General features: G+C 38.1%; 1 protein-coding gene across 1 annotated transcript; it reads right to left on the bottom strand.

The window, feature by feature from the left end:
- Positions 1-69: 69 nt before the first annotated feature.
- On the bottom strand, positions 70-3562 carry LOC145784015 (proteasome activator complex subunit 4A-like). Its single transcript, XM_082595772.1, has 2 exons — positions 131-3562; positions 70-75 (listed from the first exon to the last, which is right to left on the bottom strand). Exons 1-2 carry the CDS (start codon positions 3560-3562, stop codon positions 70-72), a joined length of 3438 nt encoding a protein of 1145 aa, XP_082451898.1.
- Between the last annotated feature and the right edge of the window lie 11536 nt (positions 3563-15098).

Below are 15098 nucleotides of genomic sequence, written 5' to 3'. Positions count from 1 at the left end.
CAAAAAGTGTTGACAGTGCAGAGGAAGCAGGAATGTCAGATCGAAGCAAAAGAGATAACATTTCGACTGCTAACTCTGAACGCATCCATGTCAACTTTCCAGAATTGTAAATGGCAATGAGGCTGTCTACAAGCTGTTTGTAATTGTTCAAATTGCTGTGATTGAGATAATCATTGAATTTCTTTCCTTTCTCTATTGTAGCTTTAGTGTCAAATTTTTCAATAGAAGGTAAACTGTTGGATGCCATTAGATTTATAGCACTTTGCATTGCTCCTTCTGTAATTTTTGACTGAACTGAAACAGTTACAAAGTTGTTGTAAAGCTTCAAAGTTAGCAAGTCAAACAAATCCTTTATGGACTGTTTGTTCAAAGAAGGAGCATTTACAAGTGACAGCCAGATTGCTGAAATAGCATTCCATTTCTGGTTTCCTTTGGAAAATAAAGTACTTTCCGTTATTCCAATAAGTACGTCTAACGCACCTTCATATGCTTGTGGATTAATCTCATCCTGTGGGTCCAAATGTCTCAAAATATGTGGCAGGTATTTTTGATATGCTGCATCATGATCAAGTTCCATACCTTGAAAAAAGCATTCTTGAGCATTTAGTCGCACTTTGGAGTAATGTGACATGGAAAGATCTAAAAGATCCAACATTATTTTGTCATGCATTAAAGGAAATGAGAACGATTCTGCCACTCTCATCTGCTCCTGAAACTCAACCCGGCCAACATGCACAATACGACTACTTTTCTTGTTCATTGCAAAAACATCTCGCATTTTCAATCGTTCACAATCAAAACATTTCCAATATTCGTCAAGTTCAACTTTTAGCTGTCTACTTTTGAAAAAGCTTTGCTTATAAATCTCAACTATTAAGCAAATTGCATCAGCATCATCTTCCCTAATCTGCAAAATGTTTTTCAAAGAAGCATGGAGAACATTGAATACTTTGGTATGCACTTGCTTTCGAGTATTTTTAGACATAACTGAGTCATAAAAAGGCAGTGCTTCCACTGTACAAATTGGCCAACTTTTAAAGAAAATTCCAGATGTGTTTTCGCATGGTGGAATCAAATTTGAGTGTTTTGAATAACTAAACATGTAGCATTGTTTCAATAGCACTTTAATTACAGTCAAGACTTTTTTCAGTTCTTCTTTTGTCAAATCAATATGATTATTATTAAAATCATGCAACTTTTGCACTGCAGGTTCAAGAAATTGATTTAGTGCCCCAAAACAAGCTTCATACTCATCTTCCGATGGTATATGCCATTCAATTGCAATGTTCCATGGTGACATAGTTGAACCCCAGTCAGAAATAGAAAAAGAATGCATAGAATCAACACCATTCCAACATTTTCTGTCTGTTGAAAAATATGAAGACCAACCCTGTATGCAGTTTCCAACCAGAGCAACAGCTGGTTTATATGCTTCTTTTGCTAACATTTCTATCCCATTTTCAGCTACTTCAAATAGCATGAGCTTGTACTGCAGAAGATGCTCTGTTGCATCTGAACAGAGTACAGACAAAATTGTCAAATCCCAAACCAGTTGTTCATCAACTGTCTCAAGGTTTTTTGCTTCGGTATTTTCAACAAAGTATTCTTTCACTACATTACAGTAGTGTGGAATAAACAATGCAAGTCCTTCAGCAGGGTGAATGTGAACAGCAGTAGAAACTATCCTGGATACAACACCCATAACAGTGTTTTCTTTCAGTAAATGGGTAGATGAAAACAAAAAAACTTTCTTTAAACAGGCTTCATAAATGGATTTGGATGATTGATGAAGAATAGCACAGCAGGTATTAATAAGGTCATTCCAAAAGGTTATTTCCAATGAAGTTAGAGGTGAAGCAACAGGAGAGGTTGACTCATGATAAGGTGATTCATTACCTTGATTAAATATTTCCAAAAGAACGAAGCATCGATCAAATACTTGCAATGCAAAAGCTTCAAATTGAGCTGTCATATGAAATATTTCTTTTTCACTTTCACTTAAATGAGTGTGATGTTGTGCCATGCTGCTACAATCAACAAGAGGTATTCTGACTATGCACATGGTTATGAACTTGAAAGCAAGTGTTGATTTTGAAAGATCATTCAAATCAAGTGCTGGAAGACATTGAAATAACAAAGGGACAATGTGCTTTTTTGTATCAAAGTATCCAGATATACCAGCGCTAATTGCAAATGTAAGAGCAGCTAAACATCCTGTCACTTGATGAGGTTCTGTAGGAGCATTTAAAGCAATGTATGATTTATCCAACAATTCTGGTAAAATCAGATCAGGTCTCAAATGTGTCAAATGTTTAAGCACCTTTGTTATTGTAGTAACACCTGCAGTTGCTTCATTATACAGAGTCAACAAGACAACTGGTTTCAATATTTCAACAAATTCTTCTATGTCTTTATCATCTAACAGAAAAGATTTTGGAATAATGGGTTTCCAGTCATTCCTTTCATATCTTTCTCTAAATACCCTGTCTACAAAAAAAAAAGTTATTTCTTCAACAAAGCTGAAAAGGTTGTCTGTCCAATCACCAGAATTATACGGATGGAAATATGTTTCTGCTCCTTTTAATAGACAATTTAAGTTTTGGAGAATGATCTTTGTTAAATCTCCTCCCATCATAGAAACTATCCAAACAGACAGCATCTTGAAAGATACCTTATTTTGATTTGTTAAATTCTTTTGTAAATCATTAAAATGAAAGTTTAGAGCAGAGTGCAATTTCGCAAACAGTGGATTAACATAGTTAAGCCAATCAATGTGCCCAATATTAAAAAAAGCAAGACGAGCAAACAAATTAACGAAATCTTTGTCACAAGACACATCTTTCACTGAAGTCCACAACAACAAAAATTCATCAGCCCATAGTTTCCAAGAAACGTTCCTATCCACATCATCAAATGCAAGCATTGGCAAAAATATATTGAAATATTTTACAGCCTTCTGCATTGGCCAAGAAAATGGACAAAGGCAAGGTCTCCATTCATCTAACATACTCTGTGTACATTTTGGAATGAAATAACAATTGCATGTTACAATTAAATCTTCAAGCTTCTCCTTTATTAGCAAAGGAATCTTTTCTAAGCCTTTTATCTGTTTTTTAGAATATACAAGTCTTTCATATAATTTGTATAAAGGGATCCATTCCAATTGTAAGTCACTGCAACTTAACAAATGGCGCTTCTTCAGAAGATTCCTAAGGGAATCACACATTTGCGAAACAAGTGCACTGTCCAACTCGGGCATTATGATAATTTCAAACAGAAGCTTAACAAATAAAATGTGATCTTCTTTAGAAAACTTGAAGCCATATAACTTGATGTACTTTGTCAGCTGATTTGTCCAGAAACTGACACCTTCGTAGATGTCCAAACTTAAAATAGCTTTAGCTAGATTCGTTTTAATTAAGGACAAAGCAACATTTGACTCATTGTCGATGTAACAATGATCATAAGGAAGGTTAATGTTGTGCACTATTTCAGACTGTGGTTTAAATCCAAGCTGCTGTTCTCTTAATTCTTGGCGTTGACGACTCTTGAACGCATCCATTTTACGTTAAACTTTAAAATTAGGTTACGGTACATTACAGTATTGATTAGCCTACATGAATCAAGAAACACAAATGAGTAACAACCTGACAAAACAAGCAAAAAAAGTTTATGGACTTGGAAAACTACACGCAAGATTGTACAATGTACATGCATCAAAATATAACAGATAATTTTTTTTCTATGCAGTCAAGTGTTGCAAGAATTGACAATAAGGCTGGGTTATTCTACTTATTCAATATCACACCACTAATTCATGCCACAGAGCTATCAGCCATGGGCATCCGCACATAGGGGCAAATGGGGTCAGCTGACCCCCCAGCCCCCATGGAAAATTGTTGAATGAAAAAACGAGAACATGCAAAAATAGACAATTTTCTGAAAGGGGGGGAGAGGGGTGAAGGTGATACAAGTGATGACTGGCTGGTCAAGCTCTCCGATTGTGATCATCACCCTTGTTCGGGAGTATCCCACTTCCTCTATTAATTTACGAAGATACCTACGAGCTACCTGTAATTGCAAAATTCGACAACTTGAGCTCCTGTACTCTCAGAACCACATTAGGCCTACTAGTGCGGGCACTGGCTGTATCTCACATAAATCTGAAGAAGGATAATTCACAGTTTCAGATAAAATCATCTCGTATTTCGTGAATTCAATGAAGCTGTTCGTAACATTGAATCATACAGAAAAGAACAATCAGCCACCAGTTTAGTTAATCTGTTCTTGAATAAAAAGTGAAGTTGACGTGGGTCTTTGCCGAATTTTTCGGAGACTTTTTTGATGAACGAATTTTTGTCCGAGTTTATTCGGCTTATGTGGACACTCATCATATACAGCCCGGAGAGCCTGTCGCCAGGCATGGTTGATCTGAGCCATGTTTTGACCTGCCTCATTGTACTGAATAATCTTTCTACCGTACAAGTAGTGGCGGGGAGGGTCAGTAATGTTATCATCGCTTGACGTACAGCTGGAAAAAGTTCCATATTTTTCACCAAGTCCACAAATTCCAATTCTTCCTGGTCTTCGGACTGAGGAAATTTTCCTTTTATGGTTATGTCATACCACGACATAGCGTCCTGCTGAAAATTGTCAAAGTTGTAGAATTGGTGTATGGTTTTGACCAGGGCTTTGCAGTCTGAATGGTCAATTTTCTCCATCTGCGCTGGATGCAGTCGGTATAACATGAATGCCGGCATGTTCGTCTCTGAGAAGCGACTTTTCAGAGACTGGATTAAAGAGTCTATGTAAGGAACGTAAATGGAGCGGCGATAGTATTCCTCACTGGTGCCACCAATATTTGCTCTGAATACTTGACGCTAATTTTCAAATTTGCTGTTGATATAATCACAACTCATAACTTTTTTCTGTGTATGGTTTTAAACAGGGGCGGCTCGCTAGTGTGTGCTGCGGTGCTGCAGCACTCTCATAAAAGTTTTCACAAAAAGTTTCTCAAATATACTTGAAAACTCTGCGTGCTAGAAAATATATACTGTTTTGAAACAGCACACAAGCAGAACGTCGTAGAGGCGTCGATCGTGACATCCTACAGCCGAGTGTTTTCTTGATTTGCCTATACAAACGAATTGCAAAGCGATGTGCTGTCTTCGCGACAGCACACAACCAGAACCAGAAAAAAAAGCACAAAGTGAAAAGTCGATGCACTGTGTCTAGCTTCGTGGTGACGTCAAAAGTAGTTTACGAGTTACGACGCAATAGCGACACCAGTTTGAATCCACCTTTACGCTGTGAAATTATGCACTGTTAAATATTACGCAATAAACCAATTAGTAGTTTACATTTTCGCTGATTAGCATTAGGGTAGTTTTAGTTAAAGAAGAACGCAAATACGGAAGCACTAGAAAAACTGATACTTTTTAGGATAGGTCTACTGTACTTCCCATCCGTGGAAAAAACTGCTTAAATATAATATGTCATGCAACAAGCAACGTATCTACATCCAAAATGTAAAGTGACATAGGCCACGGGAGAATTTTTTGTCGAGTATAGGTAATGAAAAAAAAACAAGCATTTTCTCTTTTATCATTAAGAACGTGTTATTCACATATGTTTGTTGATCATCCCCTTCAAAATATTAGCCTACACATTTGCAAAACCAATAAGCCAAGTTTTACCTTAGACTTCTATCACAATTTAGAGCTAAAATATGCTCAGAAGTCAGAATGCACCAAATCAAATGTAATTTTCCGAAGGAAACCCCCCCCCTCCCGCTGTTGTAGGCTATTCGCCTTTGGCAGACACGCGGACGAGCGAAGCCCGGCCGCAGCACCCCCATTTCTAGGACTCACCAGCCGCCACTGGTTTTAAAGATTATAGACTCCCAAATACCATCGCGTAATTGTAATGCTTCTTTTTCTCTGTTCTTACCTTCTTTTACTACTGTATCTCTTTTTGGAACTACTAGCTACTAGCAGTCGGTCGCTGCGGAAACCACACAGTTATGACAAAACAAAGTGCATTATTACCCCAAATGCATATATTACACGGCACCTTACGCAAGGTTCACTTGAGCACGATAATAGTATGCAATAAAACGATTATATAACTGATAATTTTTGCTCTGGCCAAATTGATAAAAATCGGTAGAAATGTAAACACTGATAAAAAGGATAAATTGCCTGGATGGTGTAATGGTCAAATTTTCAAAAAAAATTGGCATCCGGCCGAAAGGGCAGAGTGAACCCACCTTGACCACCCCTAACCAAAAACCTGCGGACGCCCATGCTATCAGCTGCTGCTGTTGCCAGTTTAAAATCTTTCTGGACAGATCAGTGATCAGAACTCAGAAATATACACTGAACAAATGGAAGCTAACTTTAAATAATTGCGTATCAGTATCTGGGGAACTATCTTTAAAGGGAATGTTACGGTACCTACTTATTTTTATACGAATTTGTTTTAGGCAGTGGCTATTTTCCTCTAATGCGCTGCATAAATCACACAAAGAATACTATCCATAGAAAATAGGCGTTTAACTACATATGATCAAATAGGGCTGCACCTGTCACTCATCATGTTGGAAATTGTAGCCTGCAATGTGTATATTGCACCTCATTTTATTTAGTGCAGAATCAACAATCATTTCTTCCAGATCAATCCTTTAATGATAATAATGAGAATGTATTTCACACTATCAGTGAAATGTATCCTCGCCATAGATAGGTTAGGTCCAGATAGGATAGATGGGTTAACAAAAGGCGTGGATGGACTTCACTGAATCTATTAACAAAAACGTCCAGGCAGGGCCGGATTTACCAATAGGCTAGGCAGTAGGGTGGCTCATTTTCCTTGATGTTCTTTAAAATTTTTGTCAGTTTGGAATAATGTTCCATTTTGCTCACTAATATTTGCAAACCTAAAATTTTTGTTGGGTTTTGACCTTTGACCCTGGTTCACCCAAGGAAAAATTCTGAATTTTTCTGAAAAATTAGTAAATTTCGAAGTGGTTTAGCAGCATCTGAAGAGTGGATTTCTCAAAATTTGACCACGTGACTTTGACGTCACTTACTCTGTTAACTTCCACGTGGAACATCTTCACCCTACTCCAAGTCTGAGAGTCACTAATAGTGCATGCTTTTAGTGTCATTTTAGTTGATTTTACAGCCTTTTCGCAGTCAGTGAATCTATAACATATAGATCAACAAAAATTTTAGGCACAAAAGATGAGAGTCATTTTAGAGTATTTCAGGGCCCCTGATTCCGAAAATGCACTTAGTTTATTCGAATCGGCTCTAGTTTTCAAGATATTCGACAATGAAAATATTTTTGAAATCGTTACTCAACTTTCAATTAGCAAATTACTTATTTTCAGCCCTGTTTACCATTGTGATGTCATAATCGCACTTGTCTAGTTCAATTGGTTCATATTGCACGAAAGATCAAAACGCAAGCAAAGGTTGAAATGAAATGTGTTTAACGTAACGGAGACATACCGTAAATGTTCAATGAAAACAGTTGTGAATCAGTAGGCCTACATCACAAGAAAAATATCCAGAAAGTCATGTGTTTATGAATGCAGCTTTATATTGAAAAGGTAGGCCTACTGAAATGGATACTGTACAAATGAAATTTTATTCTAAGCCTTTGCTAAGGCCAAGTCTTTGCTGCAAGAAGTTTTTTGTGGTCTATAGGCTAAATAAATGGCATATAGGCTAATAAAATATGCCTTTGACAAGTAGGATGCTGTACAAACAACCCAGATATATTTTACTGCATGAGGCAACGCATTCTGCGATTGATACAGCGCTATATAAAAACAAGCATTATTATTATTATTACTTTGACATGAAACTGGGTGATCAAGATAAGTCCTGGGTTCCTCCTAAAGTATGCAAACATTGCACTTAAACCCGTTTCTGGGCTCAAGGCTAAGAAATTCAGAGTGCCATGGCATAAAGAGAGCCGTGGAATCACCATAAAAATTGATACTTCTGTACGGTGAGCATGTTCGAAGGAAGTTGGAATATCATGTTTACATAGAGTGTGCAAGGCAGTCATTGCGTGGACGTTGCTATTTCTGTTTTTTGTTTGCCCTCTCTTGTTTCAAGTGGTGATTTGCTTGAAACAATAGGAAAACGGGCATGACTGAGAGTAACCTCAATACCTTCAGTAATGTTTTGGAGCAAGGTTAAGCTTTTTTCTCAAAATCATTTCTACCACCTACTGTAGTAGTTAAAGATTTAGTTATCAAAAGTGGTAGCTGGAATCTTGGCTAACTCAAAAAACTAAAGCCAATTCGAGAAAACTTAGTGCATTTTCAGAATCAGGGGCCTTGAAATACCTTAAAATGACTCTCACATGTCCTGCCTTTATTAAAAAATTTTTTTTGTTGGCCTGTGAAAATCGATAAACATCGTCAAATGATTCAAGAAACTGAAAGCAGTAGATATTTACTACGGAGAACGGTGCACAAAGAAAATCATGTCTGAAATGTGGTAGAATTCGACATTTTGAGAGTAATACACGTGTCAGTGTTCATGGAGTTGCTAATTAAACCAATTTGCTTGCTACAAGTTTGTGTTACTGCCTCTTATTGTGTCCATTAAGATGCTAGAGTGCATTAGAAGATAGCGAGTGAGCAGTTCAGGGATAAGCGAAAATTCGATATTTTGAAAAAATTCAAACCAGGTAAACCAGGGTCAAACGTTAATATTTTTTTGTGAAATTTGGTATAGGAAATACATTTATCAAAAGGAACAATATTACAAACTGACGAAAAATTTAAAAGAAAATAATTTTTTTTGGGGGATTTTGAGCCAGCCTACTAGGCAGGCTGAAGCCTAGGGCTTCAACGTCCAGGGGCCTCGAAATTCGGTTTCGAAGTTTGTCATTCTTTTAAAAAGTTGACAAGTTTAAACCCTACCTAAAGTATATATAATATATCAAGCTTTTCAAAGTAGAAAATTCTATAAACTGGTTTCAACCACGTTGTAAACAGTCATTATGCTAACAACCTTTTCAAAAAATGAAAAAATTGGAATTTGGGCTTATGTTGCACTTTTGATCCAGAGTGCTAGGTCGTTTTTACAGGGTTCTGTGTTGCCAGATTGGGCTACTTATCGCAAATTGGGCTACTTTCCATATGTGATTTGCGACAAAAAATTGAGCTTGGCGACTTGCGACTTTTTGGGCTACTTTTAAATTTAGATTGGCGACAATATAACAAAATTGCGACTTTTTTAAATCGGAAATTTCTTACTAAAGTAAGTTTCGCTTGCAGTCTACTGACAGTTTATTTGTAGTTTACAAATTTTACAGCGCATTCTCATGTTTCCAAGACGTAGCAAGGGACATGGTTGAGTGAGTTTCTAGTCTATTCTAGCGTTACGTTATCACCGTTCTATGTAAGTGCTTGAAAAGTAGTGTGCTGAAAAAGTAGTGAGAATCTAATCTGTACCCGATAGAGCCTGATGTGAACGTGCCTTACTGTAAGGTAACTCTGTTGCTATTTACCAGAATAATTTGTGCAATTTCACTGGGTTTGTTAAGTTGATTTTTCATATGTGTGTTTTTTAGCTGTACATTCAAGAGCATTTGACGGCTTGTATGTTATTAATTAACATTTTTTTTCATGTTCTTCCACTGACTGGCATGCAGTTTTTACATAGTTTACTAATCAATGTAGTAATAATTGGAATAAGAATGAATGGCTTGATGAAAATGTATGTTTGTTGAATTTGTGTAATGATGATTGTACACCTTGTCCTTCAGTGAAAAAAAAACCAACACATGACAAAACTGAGGCTAAGCAGTTCTGTTATGAAGTATGCCTAACAGAGACATCCAAAAGATTGTGGACAGTGTTAGAACGCCTCACGGGGGTCTGGGGGGCGAAGCCCCCCAGAAGTTGGAAAACATAATTCCCGCGCCCCCTGCTATAAATTGGGCTACTTTGGGAGCAAATTTGCTACTTTTTTGGCTACTTTTTTTTTCAAAATCTGGCAACTCTGACAGGGTTAGCAAAGCCTTCAGAAATCTAAATTGTTATTAAGTACTTGTGCCGAATTGTACAGTTCACTTGTAGACTTTCTAAGCGAAATTAGAGATGAGTTTGATCAGCAAGCAAAAGCAACCTTGTCGAATGTTAGCTTCTTCTTCTTGCGTTTGAGGCCGCCACAGATCACGTTGTTACATCCAGGCGCAGCAGCCAATAGATTGTGTAGTCATCGAGCGTTGTTAGGTCCACATGTCTATCTTGTGGTCGGTATACACTATACAGGACATTGATAGATAATGTGGTGTGCAGTTTGAAAATCTGAGCCACACGCACAAGATGGTGAATCGGCGTGGCCCCACTGGAACATGTTGCTGCTAAAACGGCCCACTCCAGTCCGCATGCGATTGAGCTTCACCCATTCCTTCCGGGGTAGTTCTGCTCCAGGTGGGGTGTTGGTATTGGGAAGGAGTGTGAATAGAGTTGGTCTTGCAACTTCTCTCCCATTCACGGTTCCAAACTTCGGAAATGTGGAAGTTCGATTTGCACATAGCTGCAGCATGTCGGGAGAACGGGCGTCGAGATTCTAAGCGCTGGGGCTTTTGGGAGTGCGAGTTTAGAACAATCTGGTTGAGGAGGTAGTCATCCCTTGACATAGCTTGTAGGACCAGACTACGTACGTGGTTTTCCCTACGAAGTCTACCTGGGGCGATGCCTGATAGTACTGGCAGAAAGTCAGTGGGAGTTGGAAGCAGGCAACCGGTGGTTATTCTCATGGTGGTGTTGAGGGCAGTGTCAATTTTGGAAGTGTGTACGCTGCGGCACCAAGTGGGGGAAGCATATTCGGAGGTGCTGTAAACAAGTGCAAGAGCACTTGTACGGAGTGTGGATGAATTTCTCTCATTGGACACCGGGGCCGAGGGTTTATCTTTTTACCACCCCAGGTGCCCTGTGAGTTGCGGTCTCTGATTGTTACCATTCGCTTCATTAATTTGAATTACCAGGACTCACCACGAGGAGGTTGGCAACATGAGTCACCTGAATTTTAGCTACAGAGCTGTCACTAGGTGACAAAGAAATGCACCTGAGGCTTTAAGTGAACTCTCTTCAAAGGAAAAGTTTAAAATAAATTCCATTATCCCTATGCTCGATGCACTCGAAGCCAATTTAAGAAGAAGAGCTAATGTGTACACTGTACAGTGACATTGCAGAAATGTTCCTCTTTCTTGCTAATCTGAAAGCAACTAAGGTAGAAATTGTACGAGGTGTAGAAGTTTTAAAGGAAGCGTATCCGGAAGATGTTGACCAGAAACTTACTGAGGAACTTCTACATTTTCATTTGTACGTGAGACAAACGCAAAACCAAGGGCTTACCGGTACAGAAGAGCAATCTATTTCCTTGTCTCATGGAGACCTTTATGAAATTATGCACAAGGAAAAAATTAACACTGCCTTTCCTAATGTGGAAGCAATATTAAGACTATTTCTAAGCTTAATAGTCACTAACTGCTCAGGAGAGAGATCTTTCTCAAGGCTCAAAAGCATCAGAAATAAACTGAGATTGACAATGTCTCAAGAAAGGTTGTCCGCTCTAGTCTAAACATTCTGTGCATTTGAGAGTGACAAACTTAAACAGATAAATTTTGATGAACTTTTGCATGATTTTGCTTTGACGAAAGCTAGAAAAAAATTTGGTAGCCTAGTCTTACTTTATTCGATGGCTGTAACTATTTCTTATGTCCTCGTAAATAAACTTTACAATTATTGTAACGGTTGTTTGATCAAAGAAATTAGAATTAAAAGCAAAACTGTCTTATCTAAATTTTTATTGTTTTAATTAAAAATTTGTAGAATATACCCATGAATGTGGAAAATGAAAAGAACGAAGAGTTTAATGCACTCATATTTTTAACATTAAGCAATGGCATGTGATGTTGTTTAGAGAGAAATTCTGAGCTCAAAAATAGGGAGGGGCCTCACAAATAGAATAGCCTAGGGCCTCTTATGTTCTAAATCCGGCCCTGCGTCCAGGTCTATTTTCTCGGTCATTTCCTTTTTAAAACCCAACAGAACCAAGTTCGCCTGTCTCGTCTGGAACATAGACTGCGTGTTGGCTTGTCTCCGGGACTTAGGTCCCGACCTTGTCTATCCGAGATAAAACCGGCAAGCCACTCTCACAAACCGCACTACTGAACCCGAATGATGCCACAGTAGCGGTAAGTTTATATGCCAGTCGTTGATTGTACAGTTCTTTCAGTACTATATCGGAATTCTGATGTTGTGAAAATTGCACATGGTCATGTAGGAACTGTTTTGCGACTTGTAATTTTGCCTCTGATGGAATATCTTCAGTTGCGTATATAGTAGCATTAGCGATTTATGGTCCAAGATGTTTTCATTTTTTCTTAAATAGGCACGAACAGATGTGCAAAACCATGAAATGTCTGCAAATCTGTGTTTCATGTCCAAAACTATTTTGTCTATCGCAGCACACATCAGTAACTTTCTAGGATCCCTTTCCTCCTCTATTCCTCCAGCAACTGGTAACTCTTCTATCACCAGGAAATCAGTAATGCTTGTAGGGGAAGGTCAGGGCCTATGATCCCCCTTTTTGATTTAGCTCCATAACTTTTTTATGTCTGAATATTTTTACTTCATATTTCATGCTAGCATAACTTGTGATATAACCTGTTGAATCACCAAAGAGAAAATTCGTATCTTTTCAGATTTTTAATGTGGAGCAAAAAATGTAAATTTGTTGAAGTGGCTCATAGGATCCAACGCGTGGGGTCCTATGAGCCACCAGTACAATCAAAAGAATAAACGTATTTACATGAATACATTGATGAATACATTTACATGAATACACAGCAACACATTTACAAGATAATGGGACGTGATAAGTTGAAAATAGAGGCTTAAGTGATCATGAAACTGGAAGATTTCCACAATTTTTAAATAAAAAGATAATAATTTCTAATAATCACATTAGGCCTACATTTTATAAGTGATAAATCATATTTTATAAGTGACAGATCATATAGGCCTAGAACAGGCGCGGATCTAGGAGTTTTTTCGGGGGGGGGCCAGAAAATTTGAAAACCAATTAAAAAGAAAGAAAAAGATAAAACAGATATGAACAATGATACTACGACAGTAGCGTAGCCAGGAATTTTGAAAGGGGGGTTTGACGGCCGACGGGCGAAGCCCAACGGCGTCTTTGCCAAATACGACACCCAGCGGCGGGAGGTCTGGGGGCATCCCCCAGAAAAATTTGAAAAATTACTTTGAATTTGATGCATTCTGAGAGCATTTTCAACAAAAGTGTGGTGCTGTCTGGTGGCATAGCAAAAGGATAAAATCATGTTTTCTTCGGCATTTTTCGGTATTAAAGCTAAGTCTCTATGTTTTCTTGTTGCTAATTCCTGGCTGAGATATTGGAATGTTTAGTATTGGCAAAACTCGCTCTTTAAATGCAGTTTCGTTTAAAATTAGACAAACTTTGTTTTAGAGACATAGAGACTGAAAGCATCATTCTCAATATCGTGATGTCACACGCGTGCCAAAGGGGGATGTAACCCCCCCCCCCCCCCCCGTTGGCTACGCCACTGTACTACGACATTATACGATATGCCATAAAATAAAATAGACATTAAAAGAAACAGCCATTTTCATCAATTGTAAACGTTTAAAAAATACATTTTGCTTAAATAAAAATTGCTATGCATGCAAAGTAAACTTGAGATCTGGTTTAAAACCCTGTATGCAGTGTCGATGACCAATTGGATGTTTGTATGTTTGCAGGCATATACGGCAATTGATTGAAATTATAATGAAGGCTAAAAACTATAAAACAGCCATTACAGGTTTCAGATTGTTTCAACTGACGTCATTCGATTCAGCGTTGGTTTCAGCTGAGTCAGCTCCAACAAATGTTGCTATTAAAATGCATTTGCAGTTGTATGAAAGAAAATAACGGAGTCTGATCGATGGATGATTTTAACTACAGTATGATAATAACAAAAAATTACCCCCCCCCCCCCCAGATTAGTTAAGTCCGCCGTGGGACTAATATCAGCTGTTTAGACGCATACCAAACGATTTGATGCGGATACATAGAATTTCAACAATAATTCCTCACAACAATTCGGGGGGGGCCCGGGCCCCCTGGGCTCCCCCATAAATCCGCGCCTGGCCTAGAAGGCTAGAAAATATGAAACAAATTAAGCATGCCACAACCGTGCCATCATTTTTATGATCACAAGCTTACAAAACCGATCCATCGAATATAGGCTATTAACAGGCTATTTACACAAGGTCAAAAGAAAAAAAGTCAATCGAAATTTTTCTAATTCCCTTCACTGTTTTTGTTGACCCAGTAGTGATGGGTGGACTACAGAGGAAACTGGAACAGCGAGTTACCACAATGATTTTTTTTAGCAGTTGTTCGAGGCATTATGGTCAGTTTTGTGAACTAATTTTTGAAATTTCTTATGTACAGATATACCTACAAACGTATCTTAAACTGTTAAACAAAAATTGAAATATACACTAGGGTGCCACAGGCGCCCTCATGTGGCCGAAATCACCTGAACTTTTTTTCTGGTGTGACATTTCACATATTAAGGCACTTTGCAAAGTTTGATTGAGATTGGACAAAAATTGGATGTGCAGATTGAAAACGAAAGTTTAAACTGAAATACAGTAAAATTAGGGGATTTCCCTAGTTTGAACATCAGTTTTTTTGCTATTTCTCATCTTTTTCTCAACGTTGAAACAAGGTAAATTCAAGAATAAGGTTAGGAGACCAGTGCCAGTACAGTATGTCAAGATCTCAATTGAGGTCAAGCATGACAGCTCCGCGCCTGTTACATTGATTCACCATCTTGCAACATTGAATCAACATAGCTGGCTTGACCTCACCCAGGGTCTTGGAATAAAGGCTTCCGATATTACTATCAGGTATTGGAGGCTCAAAACTGCTTGGTGTTCCTTATTTGCCTGCACAAACATCCGATCCAAACGGAAAGCAAATAGCCAATGCAAGCATAGAATTGTTAAACAATTGGAACTGTACTGCATG

The sequence above is a fragment of the Aplidium turbinatum genome, chromosome 15 (genome assembly GCF_918807975.1).
Source record: "Aplidium turbinatum chromosome 15, kaAplTurb1.1, whole genome shotgun sequence".
Lineage (NCBI taxonomy): Eukaryota > Metazoa > Chordata > Ascidiacea > Aplousobranchia > Polyclinidae > Aplidium > Aplidium turbinatum.
Note: the sequence above shows the minus strand (reverse complement) of the source record. Positions and strands in the feature narration are given on the sequence as shown.

What these genes read in the sequence shown, in the direction of transcription:
- LOC145784015 (XM_082595772.1), bottom strand. Translation starts at nt 3,562, where the DNA reads ATGGATGCGTTCAAGAGTCGTCAACGCCAAGAATTAAGAGAACAGCAG.